The sequence below is a fragment of the Rhineura floridana genome, chromosome 11, assembly GCF_030035675.1.
Source record: "Rhineura floridana isolate rRhiFlo1 chromosome 11, rRhiFlo1.hap2, whole genome shotgun sequence".
NCBI lineage: Eukaryota > Metazoa > Chordata > Lepidosauria > Squamata > Rhineuridae > Rhineura > Rhineura floridana.
Genome location: NC_084490.1, coordinates 928,035 through 948,639, shown reverse-complemented (window position 1 = coordinate 948,639; position 20,605 = coordinate 928,035). Strand labels below are relative to the sequence as shown.

Sequence of the window (20,605 nt, the reverse complement as noted above, 5' to 3'; positions counted from 1 at the left end):
AGCCTTTGACACACCTGGAGCTGGGGGCGGGATGGGGCGCTGGGCGCATTTCCCACGGAGCACACGCTTCTTTTGTTCTTGGAGAGGCGTTTATGCATTTCAGGCTTTTAATGACTCAAAAGCCTCCTTCCTGTTGCTGGAGGGATCTTCTCTGTCCTCATGAAGGACTGGGCTCAAATTCGTGGCATTTGAAACATTTGCACTCCGGTGTTGCAGACCCCTGAGTTTTATCGCTTCAAAGCCTGGAGAGTACCAAGCCCCCTTCCCCCTCCTCACTGCTTGCATGACAGAGGAGCCCCTCTCCATCCCCTCTCCTCTTCTTGCCCCCTTCATTTCAAAGATGTCTGTCTGTGTGTCTTGCTGTTGGTTGGCAAGCCTGTGCTCTCTCTCTTTGAGATGGGGTTCTGGGGGGGCAGCTGGCTGGCCAGCAACAGCATGATTGAAAGGCTTTTTAAAAGGCATCAGCCGCTAATCCTGTAGCTAAACTATTATTAGGAGAGTAAATGGGGTCAAAAGGGGAGCCTTGGGCAGAGGGGGGGCTTTCCCCACCACCTGAAATAACCTCATCTGGGGCTGCCCCTGAGCTGGGGCTCGCACCCTGACCCAGCAGGATTCTTCCCTCCCCCCAACTCCCAGCTTGGCTTTCCTGTAATCCCCCCCTTTATCCTTCCTCTTAGAGGGTTTTGATTTCTGAAGCTTTGCCAGCAACTCTTCTGTTTCCAAGGGAAGCTGCTGAAGAATAAAACGGGGGGGGGGCGAGGCCAAGCGTACATTTGCAAGAAGAACCACCTCAGTCAAACGAACGTTGATGTACTTTGTTCATGGAAATGGCAAAACAGAATTCGTTGACTTAGTCCACAGACGGTGGTGATGTGGCCTGCTTTGCCCCATCCTTGCCCTCCCACCCGCCACCTCCCCAAGAAGAACAGTTGCTGCTGGTGGGTGGGATGGAGAAGGGCTCTCGGTGCCCCCTAGAGGGCCTTTACAGAATGCAAAACAGATGTGTCATCTTGCTGGGGGCTGGTTTTCATCCTGGCGTTCTGCATGCGGGATCTCTCTCTCTCTTACCTGCACAGGTGCTCTGATCCTCCTTGTAGGTATTTCCTGACATTTAGGAGTTGGAACATGCCAGGAAACACCTACAAAGAGGATCAGAGCACCTGTGCAGGTAAGAGAGAGAGATCCCGCATGCAGAACCCCAGGATGAAAACACAATTCCAGACTCTGCCCTTGCAACAATTGGGATATAAATGTGCTTTGTTTACAGGTGTCAACTTTCAGAATCTTGACTCTGAGTCCCAGTTTTGTGGTGGTAGCCTTGAGGAGGAGGATGGGGGTCTGAAGAAATGTAGAAGGGGGTGGAGAGGAAGGGGAGGGGGTGATGGTGAGCGAAGCAATGCTTCCCTCTGACCGCTGGAGGCCTTGCTTGAGTGGAGTCCGTAGGAAGAGACGTCCACCTCTCCTGCGTGTGCTCAGGGTCTCTGCCACTCAGAGGGTGAGAAGCTTAATCTTTATAAAATGTAGAGTCCAGAGAGTCAGGTGGCCTTGATGGGAGTAGATTTCCTTATGTGCTGCCACGTGTGCGTAGTCGGGCTTGTTAAACCCTTCTCAGTCAGTCTCTGGTGGCTGGAAGTGGAGGTGGTGGCCACCCTCAGGTGCATTTTGGCTGTTTTGGCGCCTTTGTCTGCAGAGCATCCCATGGGCCAATGCAGCTGTTCTTTTTGAGAGGAAGCCCGTGGGAGACCCAGAAAGAGTGGATGAGAAAGGGGAGGGGAGCTCTTCCCCCCCCCGTGTGTGTATTGGTAGCAGTTGGAAAGAAGATTAGGAAGTTTCCCACACTTTGAGGGGGCCTGCCGCTTATCATCTTGGACTCCTTCCGCAGAGAAGGGCTGTGAGAAAGAGAAGCAGAGGCTGATGGGGGTCCAGTGTGTCCATGCTCGTAATCACACAGGCTCTCTCTGAGATAAAGCAAAAATGCCGTTGAGAAGAGACGGCAGCCTTTGGGAGGGGAGAATCAAAAGGCAGCTGGAAGTTTGGGGGAAGGGGCTGCCCAGCAGAGGATGGACCAGTTCTCCTGTTGATTCAAGCCCATCCTCCAGCCCACTCCCACCCCACATGCAGAGGGCTCCAGGCAGGGTTGGGTGAGACTGCCAGATCAAAGTCTCCAGAGTGCGTCTGTCTGTTGTCTACTGAGGACTAGTAGTCCTGGTCTCACGGTGCATGTTGCACTTTGCCATGTCTGAATCACATTAAGAAATGTCGGTGTCTATAGAAGGATATGCTGAGATGTAGCAACCAACATTATACCCGCTGTCTGGTCTGTTGAGATACCAACATTTATTTTATAACGTATGGTTTATATTTTTCATGGTTCCCCCCCCCCCAGGCCTGCTAGCCAGCCCACAACTTTGTAAAAGGGTCTCCTGGGTGAATGGCCAGCCGGCCAGCCCCTGTTGTGTAAGGAATGTTAATGCCAATGGTTCAGAGACGCAGCTGTGAAATAGGACCCAGTTTCTTTATAGGATATGATTTCGGGGGGGGGAGGCGTCTGTCGGAAGGGGACAGGGTCTCTCCAGTCCCCAAAGACCCCGTGCCAGGCCTCTCAGCTGTTTGCTGACAAATTGCTGTAGTCAGAACAGCTTCTCCTGCAGGGGGTGGGGGTTGGGTGCCCAGAAGGGGCACCAGCAACAATGGAAGTGAGCTGCGTTGCGCCGAGTCCTCGCGGCTTTGCTTTGCAACTCCCATCAGCCCCAGCCCCAAATGGCCGCACGATGCTGGGGCTGATGGGAGTTGCCGTCCCAAAGAACTGGAGGGGCACCAGGTTGGGCAATTGAGAATGTTAACGGGCCAGTTTTCAAAGCAGCTTATGCAGTAACGTTACATTTGGGGAAGGGTCGTAGCTCAGTGGGGCAGAGCCTTGCATGCAGATGGTCCCAGGTTCAGTCCACGATGGCATCTCCAGGTAAGGCTGGGAGAGGCGTCCTGTCTGCACCGTTGTGGAGCAGCTGCTGCCAGTCAGTGCAGGGAATACTGAGCTAGATGGACCCCAAAGGTCTGACCTAGTGCAAAGGCAGCTTTCCCTGTTTGTTTATTTATTTATTAGATTTATTAGTCGCCATCTGGCTGGCTGTCCAGCCACTCTGGGCGACGTACAGAATAAGAACATACAAATACATTAAAACATTAGAAATCTCAACAATAATAACAAAACCTAGCCCACCCCAAAAGCCTGCCTGAAGAGCCAGGTCTTCAAGGCCTGGAGGAAGCTCATCATAGCGGGGGCATGGCGGAGATCGTTTGGGAGGGAGTTCCACAGGGTGGGAGCCACAATAGAAAAAGCCCTCTCCCTAGTTCTCACCAGTCTAGCTGTTTTAACTGGTGGGATAGAGAGGAGGCCTTTTGAGGCTGATCTTGTTGAGCGGCATCCCTGATGATGTTGGAGGCCCTCCTTCAGGCAGACTGGGCTGATATTTAAAATGGGTCTTTATTCAGAGCCATGAGAGCTAGAATATTTTTAAAGGACAGGCTGAGCGCCTGTTTCGCATGCAGAAGGTCCCAAGGTCAATGCCCGACAACATCTCCAGGTAGGGCTGCTGCCAGGCAGTGTTGCGCTAGGTGGGCCATGGGTGCTCCTGCCTTGGTCCCCAGGTGCCTGCCCCTGTTCTGTCTGCCCTCTTGCTTGAGTCTCGCAGATGGCGGCACAGGCCCCCTAGAGCCATCTTCCTCCTTGCCCAGCTGGCGCTGAGTGTGGATGGGCTAGGGCTGCCGCTGCCTCCTCCTCCTCCTGAGCCTGTTGCTGGGGCTGCTCCAGGGTCCTGCCACACAGAGCATGGCTAAACTCTGGAATTTGCAGTGATGGCTACCCACTTGGACTAGAGAGATTCATGCAGGATAAATGGCTACTAGCCATGACGGCTGTGTTCCCCCTGCACTGTCAGAGGCAGCTGCCCTGGAATCGCAGGTGGGAAGAGTTGCCGCTGTCGTGCTCAGGCATCTGGTTGCCCAGTGGATGAGATGGGCCTCCTTCGGCCTGATCAGGTAGCCAGGCTCTTCTGCTGCCGCTGCCTTGTGTCTCCATCCACGCTCCTTTCCTGTGCTGCTGCGGGCACCCTTGAAGGCCGCTCTGCCCTTGGGCTGGGGTGGTGCGCTTTGGCCCTTGAGGGCTGAAAGGGGCAGACGTGGCTTCTGTGTCCTCTGTGGAGCTGGCAAGGACAGAGGTTCTCCTCCCTGATCCCTAAGAGTGCCTGTAGGTGGAAGAGCGTCCCTTGACTGCTGCTCCCCTTGGAGCTGAGCCGCCTTCTGGCTCCCAGCAAACGTTGCTACCTATGTCTGCCGAGAGCAGGAATGTGCAACAGGGCAGCCACCAATTACTGCTCTAAAAAAACACACACACCCTCCTTTTATCCAAGGAAGGAAACATCTGGCAGTTTTTAAAAAAACACTTATTTTTAGCCAGGGGTCTGGAGTTTCCCCCTAATCTGCCGGTACTTTATGCTCTCCTCCCCCTGTGCTCTGGCTCCTGGGGGTGGGGGAGGGAAGGGGCAGCTGCCTCTCTTGGCTGTGTTTGGACAGGGGCCAGCTGCAGAATGCCGTGGGGGGCTGGAAAGGATCAGCTTGCAGGGCCGCCTTTCCCTCCTCAGCCTCTCTTTTTGGGAGAGGAGCTGTCTGATGCGGAGCAGATTCTCTTCACAGAATCACAGAACAGTAGAGTTGGAAGGGGCCTTTAAGGCCATCGAGTCCAACCCCCGCCTGCACCCTCAGTGCAGGAATGCAATCTAAAGCATACCCGCCTCGCTGTTCAGGATGAGTGTCTGTGGAGGGGCAGTTTCTGCACAGGATGGCAAGTCACTAGTTTAATATGTAGGCCTAATGTCAGGTGCATGTAATACGATGATGGCTGCTCTGTGTATTATATATACCTGCATTTGCACTGTCCAGTGCAGACGTTGGCCTCCTGGAGATAATCTGCCAAGTTTCTGGCCCTTATGGCTGCGAAGGAGAACTTTAATATGTGCTGGGGTTAGTGGTGGGTGACTTCTCGGGGACTGTTTGGGGGATTGAGCATTACAACTTGTGCCCTTGCTGTGACAGGAGGAAGCAGGGTACATTCTGCAGAATAAGCCAGGCCTCGAACTCCTGTAAAGCAGCCTTCGCCGACCTGGTGCCCCCCAGGTGTTTTGCACTACAGCTGCTGTCATCCCTGACTATTGGCAATGCTGGCTGGAGCCGGTGGGAGAGGCGCAGGTTGGCAAAGGCCACTCTAAAGCATCTTGGCCCTCCGATACCTCCGGTTGGCGTGAGGTCTGGCGGCTTCATGTGGTCCTTTTGGGAACCTGCCGAATCCGAGCCTGAGCCTGGCAAAGTGCTTGTCACCTGCTGCGGCCCTGATCCGGGCAGGAGGCAGCGTCCTTGGCTCAAGGAGGAGCCCTCTAAGTGCCTGTCCTGCACCGGGCCAGGCTGCAGCCAGGCAAGAGGCGGCTGAGAAGAGCGCTGGGCTTGATCAGAGATGCCCCCCATGCCTCTTACTTTGGGCTGCTGCCGGTGAAGGCGTTGTGAAGCCCCCTCTTCGCCTGCCTGCCTGCCTCTGCTGCCCAAGGCAGCCCTCCTGGAGGAGTCCCGAGTGTGGGAAAAGGCACCAAGGAGTTCAGATGGAGGGCAGGGCTCCCTCTCTCTGAATCTGAAGCAAGAGTTGGAAGGAAGGAAGAAGGAAGCTCTTGGGGAGAGGCCTGGCGGGAAGCCGGGGGGGGGGGTGGGGGGACAGGCAGACTTTCCTCCTTCCTGGCTGCTCAAGACCAAAACTTCTTCAGCTCTCCTTTGTTCTCTTTCATTGTTTAGGCCTGCCCCGGAGGGAGGGAGGGAGGCAGCAACTGTATTATTCAGAGTGGGTGGGACCCGGGAGGGAATTTTAGTTATTTATTTAGAGAATGTGTAGCTACCTAGAGAGCCAGTATGGTGTAGTGGTTAAGGTGCTGGACTACAACCTGGGAGATCAGGGTTCGAATCCCCACACAGCCATGAAGCTCACTGGGTGGCCTTGGGCCAGTCACTGCCTCTCAGCCTCAGAAGAAGGCAATGGGAAACCACCTCTGAATACCGCTTACCATAAAAACCCAATTCATAAGGTCGCCGTAAGTCAGGATCGACTTGAAGGTCGTTGTGACGCCCTTCCCTGGCTCTCCCTGTCAGGTTCCTACCTGCTCGTGGCTACTGCCTTTCACTAGGCACCACCAGGGACTCCACCAGTCCAGACTGTCCTTTTTTATGGTTTCTCTCTCCGCTCTAGCACAGATCTCAATAGATCCCCCTGCTAGGCAGCACCACCAGTCACATTCTACAACCAATGTTCCCAGAGACCTTGCCTGAGTCTCTCTATCCGGTTATATTTGTGACTGCGTGCTTATCCTGTTCCAACCCCCTTGTATCAATGCAGATAACTCATAACTCGGGGTTGCTCTGGATACTTATAATGTTATCTTCTCCTCTTCACCGCTGCCACCATTTGTTACTGTTTCCCTTCAGCCTTGGTTATTACCTTACCCTCCCTTCTGGTCTGTGAAACCCCAGCCAAGGATCAGGCCTTTGGTAAACCAAATATAGTTTTTATTAAATAACATTAATAACAAGATAACTTTGATAATGATCTACAAGCTTATGGTTTCATCTATTACTGTGATATTTGACTTATTACTAATCCGAACTCCATCTCCCTCTTTCTCCACACTCTCCTGACATACACCAACTCACACCCACCTCCAAACTCCCCCAAAACAACCCACCAACGTCCACCCAGATTCAACTGTCATCCTTCCATTTATACTCTCAGCCATCCAAACACTCAGCCAATCATCCAGCATTCTACTGCTCATTTACTCCCCCTCCTCTTTCATTCCACTTACCATGTATCTTCTATACAAACAGCACTTACCATATATACATTAATACAGGAACATCACAGTCGTCCATACTGTACTGTACCTACCTACCTTCCAAAAGGTAAGTGCGCAAATGTGGCCTGACGTCCTGGCTGCACAGTAGCACCTGCTGTTTGTCGGAATGAGCTCCTTGTCCCCCGTGGAGCCACTAGAGTTGGCAGCTGATTCTCTGTCCCTTGAAATGGGCAGAGTGGCACCTGGCCCTCTTCTTCCTCAAGGCAAACCTGCCTGGAGCAACTCTTGGCTGTGGCTTTTTAAAAAATGACCTTGAGGCGTAGGAGTGGACACAGCTAGTGCTGCAGCATTGAAGGCAAACCTTAGGAGCATAAAGGGCTTGGGTTGTATCTTTGTCATGCTGCAATTGCTTGTGTCATGTGCCCCTAACCGTTTTTGTTGGGGCTGTCTGGACACCAAGCTACTCTCCCATACTCCACCTCTTCTGTGGCTCCCGGTGGTTTTCCGTGGCCAGAGCTGGAGCTTCCGTGGCTACGGAGAGTTGCAGTCCAAAGCATCTGGAGGGTGCCGGGTTGGGGGAGGGTGGAGTAATGCTTGCGAGCGCCCTGCCAGCTGGCACGGTGCCTGGGCAAGGTGAGGCTTCAACTGTTGACCTCCAAAAGGGGACCCCCAGATTAATGGCCGCATGCCAGAGGTCCAGGGGAGTTGACGGTTTCTCTCTGGTGGCTCATCGTGCTGTGTTTGCTGTGGCATGGTGGGCAGCGCACTCAGGGCAGCTCGGTTGGCACTGCCAGTGGCTCTTGTAGTACCATGCAGGCAGATGACAAGAAGGTGACCCTTCCTCTCCAGAGGCCAAGACTGCGCCTGCCGCCTCCCCCTCCCCCCACGTTGCTTAGGCTGCGTCCTACGTGCATGTTAGCTGTTTTTGTCCTTCTGACGCAGAGATGTTTCCAGCCTGGCACCAGGGAAAGCTCATTCCCTGCAGGTGGCCAGGAGGACTCTCCATGCAGTGGGTTTGTTTCAAAAAGTTGGTTTGGCTTAGGAGGGTTCGGGTTCTGCTGCCTCTCCTTCCATCCCAGGCAGTTGGGGAGCCTGACATCTCTTCCCCCCTCCCGCAATCTGGAGCTCTTGCTTGCTTGTGGCCAGCATGGGACTATCCTTCTACACTGCATAAGAACATAAGAAGAGCCTGCTGGATCAGGCCAGTGGCCCATCTAGTCCAGCATCCTGTTCTCACAGTGGCCAACCAGGTGCCTGGGGGAAGCCCGCAAGCAGGACCCGAGTGCAAGAACACTCTCCCCTCCTGAGGCTTCCAGCAACTGGTTTTCAGAAGCATGCTGCCTCTGACTAGGGTGGCACAGCACAGCCATCATGGCTAGTAGCCATTGATAGCCCTGTCCTCCATGAATTGGTCTAACCTTCTTTTAAAGCCATCCAAGCTGGTGGCCATTACTGTGTCTTGTGGGAGCAAATTCTACTGCACTGACCCATTGCCCACCGTCATGACAAGCAGGCTGGGGGAGATTGTCCCCGTGGCTGCCTTACTCTTTCAAGGTGCTTGGAGCATCCCTGAAGTGCAGTCCAAGGGTTGGGGCAATCCCCAGCCCCTCTGGGTCGCTGTCTGCTTCTGTGGTGCGCCAAACGTCCTTGGAGCGTGGCCTCATGCTGATCTCTTCCTGAAGTCCAGTCAGGACTTGGGGAGACAAGACCCCCAGCTACGGTTGAGGGAGTGCGGGGCAGGGTCTGGGCAACCACCCATCTGTGTACCAAGGCCAGCCAGCATTTTGTGGACACCTTTCTGTGAAGGTTGGCAAGACTTCTAAACTTCATGGTGGCAGCAACAAGTCGTGGCAGTGCCCTTTCTCCTCTTGGCAGAAGCCCCCCTTGTCTCAAAGGAGCTGGTGCCTAAGCATTTTGGATGCTGCCACCTCAGAGTCTGAAATATTCTCCCCCTCCCCAGCGCAGTTTCTTTGGGATGCCGCTTGCATTCCTTGGACTAGTGGAGTTGTATCTTAATGGGGAACCAAAATGATGAGGGGTCTGGCGCTGTTCCCTATCGGAGAAGGTTACACCATTTGGGGCTTTTTGGTCTAGAAAGGGTGCGTGAGGGGGAGGGGGACATGATAGAAGTGTATAAAAGAAGTGTATCTTCTCACAGCTGATAGTCAGATTGTGGCATGCGTTCCCCAAAGGGGCCATGATGGTCACCAACTTGGTGGGCTTCAAAAGAGGGCTAGTCAGGAGGAGGAGGCCATCAGTGTCTGCTAGCCACAACGGAGGCAGGATGCTTCTGCAGGCCAGTTGCTGGAAGCCTCCGGAAGGGAGAGCAGTGCTTTTGCACTCTGACCCTGCGTGCGGGTTTCCTTTTTGGGTATCTGGTTGGCTACTGGATGCCAGACCCCTTTGGCCTGATCCAGCAGAAGGGCTCTTCTCTTTCACAATGCCAGAGTAATCATTTCGGTGGCCCTGGAGGTCAGGTTGCCTTTTGCAAATTCTGCTGCTCTACAGAGGCCCAAGCACAAGTGTGCTTTGCCAAAGTAATGCAGCCGCACAGTTTGTTTGTGGGAGTGTGATGTAAAATCCTGGGGGGTTCCCCAGCGCACTTTTCATCATGGCTGGCAGGGGGGCATTACCCAAAGGGAAGTCATCTCTCCATGATCTTCTCTTGGGTGGTGACGGCATCGTGGTGGCTCCTGTCTTGCCCCGTCACGTTGGCAAAGTCTCCCTCGGGCTCCCTTGAGAGCAAACACTCCTCCTTAGCAGCCCTTATGCCATTCTCCCTGGATCACATGGCTGGCAAGACGTTTCTCCAGCCTGGCAGGCTCAGCGCACACACAGTGGGCTTCTGTGTCTGGGACAGGTCACGTGGGCCAGCTGTTCTGTCACTATTGTTACTATGGGGGGCCAAGAAGGCTGGGGGGGCTGGCTCCGTTCCACCATCTGCCAGGCAACCTTCTCTCCCCCCCCCCAGAAAAACACTGTGTTTGGCTGCTTGCCTTGGAGATGATCTGCTCAGAATGCTGAAGGCGCCACCTCTTGCTGGGAGTGGGCTCCAGAGCTGGGCATCACCTAGGTCAGTCTGCTGCCCTCCGGATGCTTTGGGCCACAATGCCCATCAGGCCAGTGGGAGTTATGAGCATCTGGAAGGCATCAGGTTGGCAAAGGCTGGCAGGGTGATCCAGCTCCTGCCCAGGAGGCTGCTTTTCCTTCTGTGGCCAGCTTTCCAGCCTTGCAGTGCATGCCATGGCTATCAGCTTGAGGGGCTCCACCTTGCCCTCTTCCCTCTCCTGCTGGCCACCTGCCCTGGATTGCATTCCAGCATCTGAGGATCGACCTGCAGCCTCTCCTCAGGTCAAAGAGCAATAGGCTGGTGTGGCATTGTGGTGCAGGGGTGTCTGGGGAGGGGTTGCTAACATGGCAGGGGACAGTCATGTAGAGCTGACACTCTCTCCTGTTTGAATCGAAGGCAACGATCCCATTGTGCATTCCCTGGTTCCCAGTCTGTTCTTTGCCCCCAACCAGAAACATTCAGGGGAAGAGCTCCCAAGGGCTGCTTGCCTCATCCAGGCCCTTGCTGGATTCCCTTCAGGCAGTAGCACAACAGCCCTGCTTGACCTTGGCTTCCACAGAGCCATTCTGGGGGCCACTTTCTTACTGATGTTCAGCCTCTGTCTCCCAACTTCACTTTAAGTCCACGTGCGATTCCCTGGCAGCTTCTCAGGGTGTACAGTTGCCCTCTTTATTTTAAACCGGTAGTTTCTAAACGTTTTCCCCCCAAGGACCACTCAAAAATTGCTGAGGGCCTTGGCAGACCACTTTTTCTTCCTGTTGTAACAGTTGCCATGCGCTGTGCAAGATGCTGTTTGGTTTTTAATTGTATTTGAAATGCTACTTTTATTTGTTAAATGTGGTGTTTTGTTGTATTACAATTTGAATTCCATAGAATTCAACACATACTATTAAAAATCGATATGAGTGTTGAATGTGACGGATGTGCTGTGTCCTGTTTCCAACCACAGACAAGCTGCAGACCACCTGAATGAAACTCATGGGCCGCTGGTGGTCCATGGGCCACAGTTTGGGAACCCCTGTTTTAAACTGGTCAGGGTGCACTTTTCCTTCCCCCTAAATTCCTCTGGGTGACATGCACCCAGTTCCTTCAAGCGCTTCCTTCTGTTGCCTTTGTGTTTTGTGAAAGCCTCCTGATTTCAGGTGGGTCTGTCCTGAGGCCTCCCTCTCTTTAAGGGTGGCTTGCGGAAAGCCTGTTTGGAACTTGTATATTCCCCTGTTTTTTTAAAATCTAAAATGCTTCAAGGAGCAAGCCCCTGAGCCAGGGACTTCATGATGGGGGTTCTTACAGCTGCAAAGGTAACCTCTGAAAGTGCATAGCTGCACCCTCTGCTCCTCTGGGTGTGCGGAGAGCCTTGGAAATGCTGGCGCTCTCTCTGCTGCTTCTAAATTTAGCCTCCGCTCCTCCTCCCAAAACATCATCTGAGCAGACACAATTTTAAAAAGTGAGCTCTGCCTTCCTGAGCTTGTCTAGGTTTTCCACCCTCCTTGGAGATCCTGAGAGCAAGGAGGGGTTGCAAATTCACAGCCAGGCGTTGGCTGTTGCGTCTCCTGCTGGAAGGTGTGGTTGCTCACAGAGCCTCTTGCCTGGGTGTGAAAGGCCTGACCCTTGCTTATGCAGGCTTTGCCTTTAGGTCTCCTGGAAGAAGACTAGCTATCTGAACGTGGCGGCAACGCCTGCACTTTGGAACTCCCTGCCTATTGCCACCCTGGGCTCCTTTGGGAGGAAGGGCAGGATATAAGTTTAATAAAATTAAAATTAAATATTGACAGTAGGTAGGCACCTTGAAAAAAATGAAATGGCCTGCCGTCAAGTCGATCCCAACTTATGGCGACCCTACGAATAGGGTTTTCATGGTAGCGGTGTTCAGAGGGGGTTTACCATTGCCTCCCTCTGAGGCTAAGAGGCAGTGACTGGCCCAAGGCCACGCAGTGAGCTTCATGGCTGGGTGGGGATTCGAACCCTGGCCTCCCAGGTTGCAGTCCGACACCCTAACCATTACACCACACCTTAGCTGTGATCTTTTTGGTGTCCGCTTGCAACCTTTTTGTTCAGGCAAGCCTATTCAGACACACAAAAGTCAACATGTGTTTTTAATCTGTTTTTAGCTTAACTGTTGATTTTAATTATTATTTTTAATTCCTGTCTTAACTGTTTTTTATTGATAATTTTAATGTTTGTGGGGGGGGGTTGTAAGCTGCTTAGAGGTTCTATTTACAACCAAGTGGCATATACATTTTGTAAAGTTAAACAAACTTAAGGTGGGTGGGTGATTTGACCAAGACTCCTGCATGGGCAGCTGGATCTGTACCTGCGCCATGCAGGTGGCAGAGCCTCTTTGCCTAGAGAGCCTGTTTGTGTGGCTGGAGAGGAGCAGGGCTGACTCCGTGGGGGGGGGGGGCATAGTGCAGTGAGACATTCTTCTGTGCAAGAGCAGAGGCTCCCGGTCATTTTCGGTGGGGCTTACATAGGGATGTCCTGCTGGGTTGTGCCCCCCCACAAATATTAGTTAGCATGGGGGGCACCCAAAACTTCCTAAGTCAGATGTGATGAAATGAAATCCTATGAGAAATTACCATATCCTGAAACATGCTAGGAAAAAAGCATCTGTTGGGACATGGTGACTAGCAACCTTTTTTCTGTGTACGGCAGCCTTTGCCAACCTGGCGCCCTCCAGATGATGTTGGACTACAACTCCCATCAGCCCCAGCCAGCACATCGTAGGCACACCATGGAGCTGATGGGAGTTGTAGTCCAACAACGTCTGGAGGGCACCAGGTTCGCGGAGGCTGGTGCAAGGGATGCTTCTCAAGGCCCGCTCCTAGGTCTTATGACAAAGGAGACTCCAGGGGAAGGAGCTGCCAGGGGGCCCACTCCCCATCCTGCCAGCCTTCTCCCCAGCTCCTTGTGCACATCCCACCCGTTTGAGCTAACCAAAGTGCGGGTTTGGAGCATTGCAAGCCAAACCGACTGGTTTCCCCTCCGCAGTGAAGCAATGGCCAGGGATCTCCCTGCTCCCCCTCAGTGGTGGCTGTGTGAGGCAGACCTTCCTCCCAGCCCCAATGGCAGAGCAGGGATGATGCCGTGCCACTGGAGAGAGGCCCTGCGTGGCTGCCTGCATAGTCCTCCTCCTCCTCCTTGGGCCGGAGCAAAGCACAGAGCAGAGCATCACGGATTCTTCTGTAGTTGCCTGTTTCGCTTGGAAGGGACGAGGCCAGTTTGGGACTCGTGAAGGGTCTCCAGGAGTTAAATCACACAAGGTGCTCCTCTTCCTCCTCCCCTTGCAGACCTTTCCCGGAACCGTTTCACGGAGGTGCCTGAAGATGCTTGCTGCTTGATGTCCCTGGAAGGGCTGAGCTTGTACCACAACTGTTTGCGCAGCATCCCTTCAGCCATCGCCAACCTCCAAGCCCTCACCTACCTGAACGTCAGGTGACTTGCGGAAGGGATGCCAGTCTGGGAGGAACTGGACAGGGTGGGGTGGGGTGGAGGGAGCTCAGCAAGTGTCCCCCCTCCCTTTGCCTCCCGGATGCAGAGTCCTCCTCCTCCTCCACTGGCTAGCCATTTCTTTTCCTTTCTTTCCCCTCAGCCGGAACCAGCTGACTTCCCTGCCCCCATGCCTCTGCCTCCTGCCCCTCAAAGTCCTCGTTGCCAGCAATAACAAGTTGGCATCCCTGCCTGACGACATCGGCTCCCTCCGCAGCCTTCGCCAACTGGTGAGTCAGCAGTGCTGGCGGAATCCTTCAAAGGGCCGATGGAAATCGGATGTGAACTCTCCTTGTTTTACTGCTGGTTTCAGCCTGGCTGGTCCCTCCACAGTGAAGCTGGGTTGATGCCATGCGAAGATTTTGGGGTGGGGGTGGTCGGAAACCCCCAAGGCCTCCAGACACAAACTCAAAAAGCAAGAGGAGGATTCTCCCCCCCATCCATCACATGCTTCAGTCAATTAAGCAAAGCTATATGTTGCAATGACAACCCCCAAGTAGGCCCTTTCCAAATAGAAACATGGGGGGCAGGGATGGGGGGCATTTCCATTCCATCCACCCTAACATTCCAGAAAGGACAGAGGATAAGTTCGTAGGGGAGGACAGCTGCCTTCTTGCCCTGAGATGCTTGAATACCAAGAGCCAGATAATGTCCGACTCGTACTCTGGACTGGTGAAGTGAGTTTTGCTTCACCTCCAGGACATCCCAGAGTGTGTGAACCTTCCTCCCTGTCTGTCTGCATACCCTTTAACAGCACCATATGGGTTAATAAAAAATCAATACATCTAGAATGGCATAACAAGAACATAAAACAGCAAAAGCAATAAATCAATAAAACTGGTGTTAAAAAAAGTCTAGCTGAGCAACTAAATACAGGCTTAAAGACATCTAAACCCCCCCATCCCGAAAAGGCCGTCAAGGTGAACCCCCTTAGGAGGAACTGTGACGATCCCACCTTTGGCTCCACCTGTCAGGTTCCCACCTGCTTGTGGCTACCGCCTTTCACTAGGCACCACCTCAGGACACCACCAGTCAGGATTGTCGTTTTTATTTTTTCTCACTCCGTTCTAGCACAGATCTCACAAGATCCCACTGCTAGGCGGCACCACCACCAGCCACTCCCTTTAAACAATACTGCTGGAGACTTTGCCTGAGTTTCCCTATGACTTATTGTTACTTTGTGTCTGGGTGCCCTTGCTGTACACATCCCCCCTGTATCTTTGTCTATAAAGCATACAATCCTGGGTTGCTCTGGATACTTGACGATGTTACACTTTCTTCCTTCACCGCTGCCACCGTTAGAACATAAGAACATAAGAAGAGCCTGCTGGATCAGGCCAGTGGCCCATCTAGTCCAGCATCCTGTTCTCACAGTGGCCAACCAGGTGCCTGGGGGAAGCCCGCAAGCAGGACCCGAGTGCAAGAACACTCTCCCCTCCTGAGGCTTCCGGCAACTGGTTTTCAGAAGCATGCTGCCTCTGACTAGGGTGGCACAGCACAGCCATCATGGCTAGTAGCCATTGATAGCCCTGTCCTCCATGAATTGGTCTAATCTTCTTTTAAAGCCGTCCAAGCTGGTGGCCATTACTGCATCTTGTGGGAGCAAATTCCATAGTTTAACTATGCGCTGAGTAAAGAAGTCCTTCCTTTTGTCTGTCCTGAATCTTCCAACATTCAGCTTCTTTGAATGTCCACAAGTTCTAGTATTATGAGAGAGGGAGAAGAACTTTTCTCTATCCACTTTCTCAATGCCATGCATAATTTTATACACTTCTATCATGTCTCCTCTGACCCGCCTTTTCTCTAAATGAAAAAGCCCCAAATGCTGCAACCTTTCCTCGTAAGGGAGTCGCTCCATCCCCTTGATCATTCTGGTTGCCCTCTTCTGAACCTTTTCCAACTCTATAATATCCTTTTTGAGATGAGGCGACCAGAACTGTACACAGTATTCCAAATGCGGCCGCACCATAGATTTATACAACGGCATTATGATATCGGCTGTTTTATTTTCAATACCTTTCCTAATTATTGCTAGCATGGAATTTGCCTTTTTCACAGCTGCCGCACACTGGGTCGACATTTTCATCGTGCTGTCCACTACAACCCTGAGGTCTCTCTCCTGGTTGGTCACCGCCAGTTCAGACCCCATGAGCGTATATGTGAAATTAAGATTTCTTGCTCCAATATGCATAATTTTACACTTGTTTATATTGAATTGCATTTGCCATTTTTCCGCCCATTCACTCACTTTGGAGAGATCTTTTTGGAGCTCTTCGCAATCCCTTTTTGTTTTAACAACCCTGAACAATTTAGTGTCGTCAGCAAACTTGGCCACTTCACTGCTCACTCCTAATTCTAGGTCATTAATGAACAAGTTGAAAAGTACAGGTCCCAATACCGATCCTTGAGGGACTCCACTTTCTACAGCCCTCCATTGGGAGAACTGTCCGTTTATTCCTACTCTCTGCTTTCTGCTTCTTAACCAATTCCTTATCCACAAGAAGACCTCTCCTCTTATTCCATGACTGCTAAGCTTCCTCAGAAGCCTTTGGTGAGGTACCTTGTCAAACGCTTTTTGAAAGTCTAAGTACACTACGTCCACTGGATCACCTCTATCTATATGCTTGTTGACACTCTCAAAGAATTCTAATAGGTTACTGAGACAGGACTTTCCCTTGCAGAAGCCATGCTGGCTCTGCTTCAGCAAGGCTTGTTCTTCTATGTGCTTAGTTAATCTAGCTTTAATAATACTTTCTACCAGTTTTCCAGGGACAGAAGTTAAGCTAACTGGCCTGTAATTTCCCTCCAGCCTTGGTAATTACCCTGCCCTCCCTTCTGGTCTGTGAATCCCCAGCCAAGGATCAGGCTTTTGGTAAATCAATAAAAGTATTTATTTCATAACACCAGGAAATAACAAGATTACTTTAGGAATGTTTAAGAAGTGTATGGTTTCCTATAGTGTCACTCTTTATGTTTCTGGCCATATATATACTGTCTAAATATCAGCCAAATATAATCCAACCCTCCCTCAGAACTCTGCCAACCAACCCATCCAAATAACTCTCCACTAACGACTCTCCAACAACTCTCACCAACCGACCCCCTCTCAACTGTCATCCCTTAATAAACCTGCACTTACCATATTTACAGGTTTTAACATATAAGGACATCACAGGAACGTCCCATAGCGGCTCAGGCAGCAGCAATGCAGGGAAGGCCCCCACTCCAGTCAGGTGGGGAGAAAGTCTTTAATCCCTGAGCAGGGCCTAAATGCATGTAGGAGAAGGCCCTTTTGGGCCCAAACCACTTCTGGCCTCAGAGGCAGCGCTTCATAACGGCCAGTTAGCCAAAGCAGTTGTGTTCAAACTGGCAAGTGCAGTCCGTTCAGCTGGTCCCAGTTAGTCACCTGGTGGCTGGTGTGTTTGACTGTACTTTCTGAGTAGTCTTTGGAGGCCAGCCCCACACACAGTGCAGTGCAGTAGTCTAAGTAAGTGATGGTATTGCTGCCTTTTGCACTCTCTCCCTGCCTCCACTGGCATGTTGCTCAGCGTACCTATGTGACTCTTCTTTTTTTTCTTAACTCCTTTCCATCCAGGATGTCAGCAGCAATGACCTGCAGTCCCTCCCGGCAAGCATGGGTGGCCTGGAGTCTCTTCGGGACCTCAACATTCGGAGGAACCAAATTGCCATCCTGCCCGAGGGTGGGTGCCTCTGCTGACGGCCTGGCTGAAGCCTCCCCGTCGCTGCCTCCTGTGCTGCTGCTCCCTGCTGGCCCCAGGAGATCCTCTGCTCCCCCTTTCCCCCACCCCTCTTTTGCCACCTGGTTGATACCTTGTGTTTGTTGCCTTCTCAGAGCTGGCAGAGCTGCCCCTGGTGCGGCTGGACTTCTCCTGCAATCGTGTTGTCCGCATTCCCGCCTGCTACCGTCACTTGCGGCACCTGCAGTCCATCCTCCTTGAGAACAACCCCTTGCAGTTCCCTCCTGCGCAGGTAATGGGGAAGGAAAGTGGGGAGCCAAGGGCAGAGAGGAGGCAGACTTATTCCTGCCCCCAAACGCCCTCCCCCAGCACACACTCCTCGTAGCCCTCCGAGCTCCTGCTCCTTTGTCACTGACTGCTCCCACCCCAAGGTCTTTCTCTGCTCCTTCACAACCTCTGGAGGTCAAGGCCCACCTTACCTCCTTCGGGCACACATCTCGTAAACTTTGTGGGTAGTTCCGGGTCTGGACTGGGGTGACATGGACTCAAGGGGTTTCCTCTACCTCATCCTTGGGACTCCCTTCCTAATCTTGGCCTTCTAGCCAACCTGACTGCCCTTAGGATCACTGCTCAGAGGTCTTCATGGGGAGCCAGAGGGGTCCAGGCTCCCTGCACCAGATCCTCCTCCTCCCCTTCCCAAGGGGGCCTTGGAGGAGCCTTGCTGAAAGGAGGCGGTGGGCCTTTGTTTTGTGGGAGCTGCTTCCAGCCTGTGACCAGCACCCCATTTCCCGCAGATCTGCTTGAAAGGCAAAATCCACATCTTCAAATACCTCAACATTGAGGCCTGTAGCAAGGCCAGGTCGGACCTGGCAGAGTTTGCTCGAGGAATCCGCCCGGCCGGCTTTGGAACGTGGTAAGGCGCTTGGGTGACTCAGGCAGGCTGAGAAGGCGCTGCCAAGCACCTGCTGCCACCCCCTCCCTCGTAAAAGGAGCAGCCTGTCTTGCACAGAGTGCCTGGGCCACTTTTTTTTTTGCAGGGGGGGGGGAGAGACTATATCTGGGAGGAGACTTCTCTGGTGGTGCTTTGGTCACCTTAGAGGGATTGGAAGAAAACCCCAAGAGCCGCCTTTTGGCCCCCGACATGGCTGTGTTGTGTCTCTTGTTCCCTCTGCAGCCTCCCAGACGACTTCTACCCTGTGCGGCACTATGGTGGCCTCGACTCAGGCTTCAACAGCGTTGACAGCGGAAGCAAACGGTGGTCAGGGAACGAGGTTAGGAATGGCTGTGCTTTGTGCCTGGCCAGACCTTGATAGCCTTTTAGCCGGGGGTGGGGTGGGTGGTCCGGCATGTGGATTTATTGTATTCGGTCCCAGTCTTGGGCTTCTGCTTCATCTCCCTGTTCTTAGTCCACAGATGAGTTCTCGGACCTCTCCTTCCGCATTGCTGAGCTGGCCCGGGACCCCAAGCAGCTGAGGGAGAAGCGCAATGGAGCAGGTGAGGAGCCAGGCTGAGGGGCGTGTGGAGCTGGGGGGCAGCTGAGAACTGCCCAGCGGGCGGCGGTGCAGAGAAAGCCCCTGAGCCTGAACGGTTTCCTCTCTCCCTCCCACAGCTGATGCTGCTGATCTGGAACAGATCGACTATATTGACAGCAGCGTCAATGGGGAGGAAGAGGAAGAGGCGGCAGCAGCAACCCCACCAGGGGTGCCAGGGGCCAAGCCAGAGAGCAGCTCCCAGGGGACGGCATCCACTGAGGTACAAATGGGCCTTTGGGTGGTCTTTCTCCTGCTAGCCTGGGCCTCTTTTGGTCTCTCTTAGCCACTCAAAGCCGCTGAGCAACTACCAGGCAGGGTCCTCCTACGGAGAGAAAATGGCACTGGGGGGTGGGGAGAACAAGGGACTGTGGGAGTCAGGCCTGCTGCATCCTCTATGAGCCCTTTGGGATCCCAGGTGGGTGATGTGTGGTGGTGGAGCCTTAGTGGTGGGCTGAGGACGAAGGCTGATGAATCATCTTGAACAGTCTTTTCACTCCGGCAAGGGAGACAGTGGGGTTGGACTTCTGAAAGGAGGGCACCCTTGCCACCCTCTCTCGATTGTGATCCTGGTGGGAGGCAGCAGCAGTGTGCCTTTCCCAGCACATCCATTCATTCATTCTCTCTCCCACCCCCGGCTCTTCTCTTGCAGGAGTTCCAGAAGGCCAGGAAGAGCTGTTCTTTTCAAAAATCTGGTGCTGCAGAGCAAGGCCCAACTGGCAGGTGAGTAGCGCCATCTGCTGGTGTTCATAGAATCATAGAATAGTAGAGTTGGAAGGGGCCTATAAGGCCATCAAGTCCAACCCCCTGCTGAATGCAGGAATCCAAATCAAAGCATTCCCGACAGATGGCTGTCCAGCTGCCTCTTGAAGGCCTCCAGTGTCAGAGAGCCCACTACCTCTCTAGGTCATTGGTTCCATTGTCGTATGGCTCTAACAGTTAGGAAGTTTTTCCTGATGTCCTGTCAAAATCTGGCTTCCTGCAACTTGAGCCCATTATTCCGTGTCCTACACTCTGGGATGATCTAGAAGAGATCTTGGCCTTCCTCTGTGTGACAACCTTTCATGTGCTTGAAGAGTGCTATCATATCTCCCCTCAGTCTTCTCTTCTCCAGGCTAAACATGCCCAGTTCTTTCAGTCTCTCCTCATAGGGCTTTGTTTCCAGTCCCCTGATCATCCTTGTTGCCCTCCTCTGAACCTGTTCCAGTTTGTCTACATCCTTCTTGAAGTTTGTCCCATAGGGGCACGGGCTGCTTTTAAGTGAGAGCCCCCACCCATGGGATCCAGCCAGGAAGGGGCCTTGATTTGTGACCCACCCCCACTTGGCTTCCCTGCTGCCTTCTCCATTTATTTATTTAGTTGCATTTCTAAACCGCCCTATAGCTAGCAGCTCCCAGGGCGGTGTACAACATGATAAAACCACAATATTTAAAATACAGCAAGTGTGTATTGCGCAGACAATATAAACATTATATAAACAAAGTAAAAGAAAACTAAAAAAATAAGATTAAAAGCTTAAAATACTTTAAAATGCCTGGGTGAAGAGGTGGGTTTTTACCTGGCGCCGGAAAGATGACAGAGAAGGCGCCAGGCGTATCTCATCTGGGAGGGCATTCCATAATTCGGGGGCCACCACCGAAAAGGCCCTAGATCTTGTTACTGTTCTCCGGGCCTCTGTATGGGTTGGGACCCGGAGAAGGGCCTTAGACGTCGAGCGGAGTGAACGGGTAGGAACATAGTGGGAGAGGCGTTCCATCAGATATTGCGGTCCAGTGCCGTTAAGGGCTTTATAGGTAAGGACCAACACTTTGAATCTGGCCCGGAAACGTATTGGAAGCCAGTGCAGTTGGGCCAGAATAGGTGTTATGTGGTCGAATTTCTTCGTCCCAGTAAGAACTCTGGCCGCAGCATTCTGCACTAGCTGAAGTTTCCGAA

General features: G+C 52.7%; 1 protein-coding gene across 4 annotated transcripts in view; it reads left to right on the top strand.

Annotated features, from left to right (window-relative positions):
- The window catches only part of LRCH4 (leucine rich repeats and calponin homology domain containing 4), a 52,877-nt gene that overhangs the window by 21,611 nt on the left and 10,661 nt on the right, over positions 1 to 20,605 (top strand). For all 4 annotated transcript variants that reach the window (XM_061590849.1, XM_061590848.1, XM_061590851.1 and 1 more), the window contains 9 exons: positions 13,245 to 13,389; positions 13,547 to 13,673; positions 17,039 to 17,144; positions 17,297 to 17,433; positions 17,936 to 18,054; positions 18,316 to 18,412; positions 18,548 to 18,635; positions 18,751 to 18,893; positions 19,323 to 19,393. In XM_061590849.1, the coding sequence (XP_061446833.1) occupies positions 13,245 to 13,389; positions 13,547 to 13,673; positions 17,039 to 17,144; positions 17,297 to 17,433; positions 17,936 to 18,054; positions 18,316 to 18,412; positions 18,548 to 18,635; positions 18,751 to 18,893; positions 19,323 to 19,393 (1,033 nt within the window). The remainder of the gene's footprint in view (positions 1 to 13,244; positions 13,390 to 13,546; positions 13,674 to 17,038; positions 17,145 to 17,296; positions 17,434 to 17,935; positions 18,055 to 18,315; positions 18,413 to 18,547; positions 18,636 to 18,750; positions 18,894 to 19,322; positions 19,394 to 20,605) is intronic.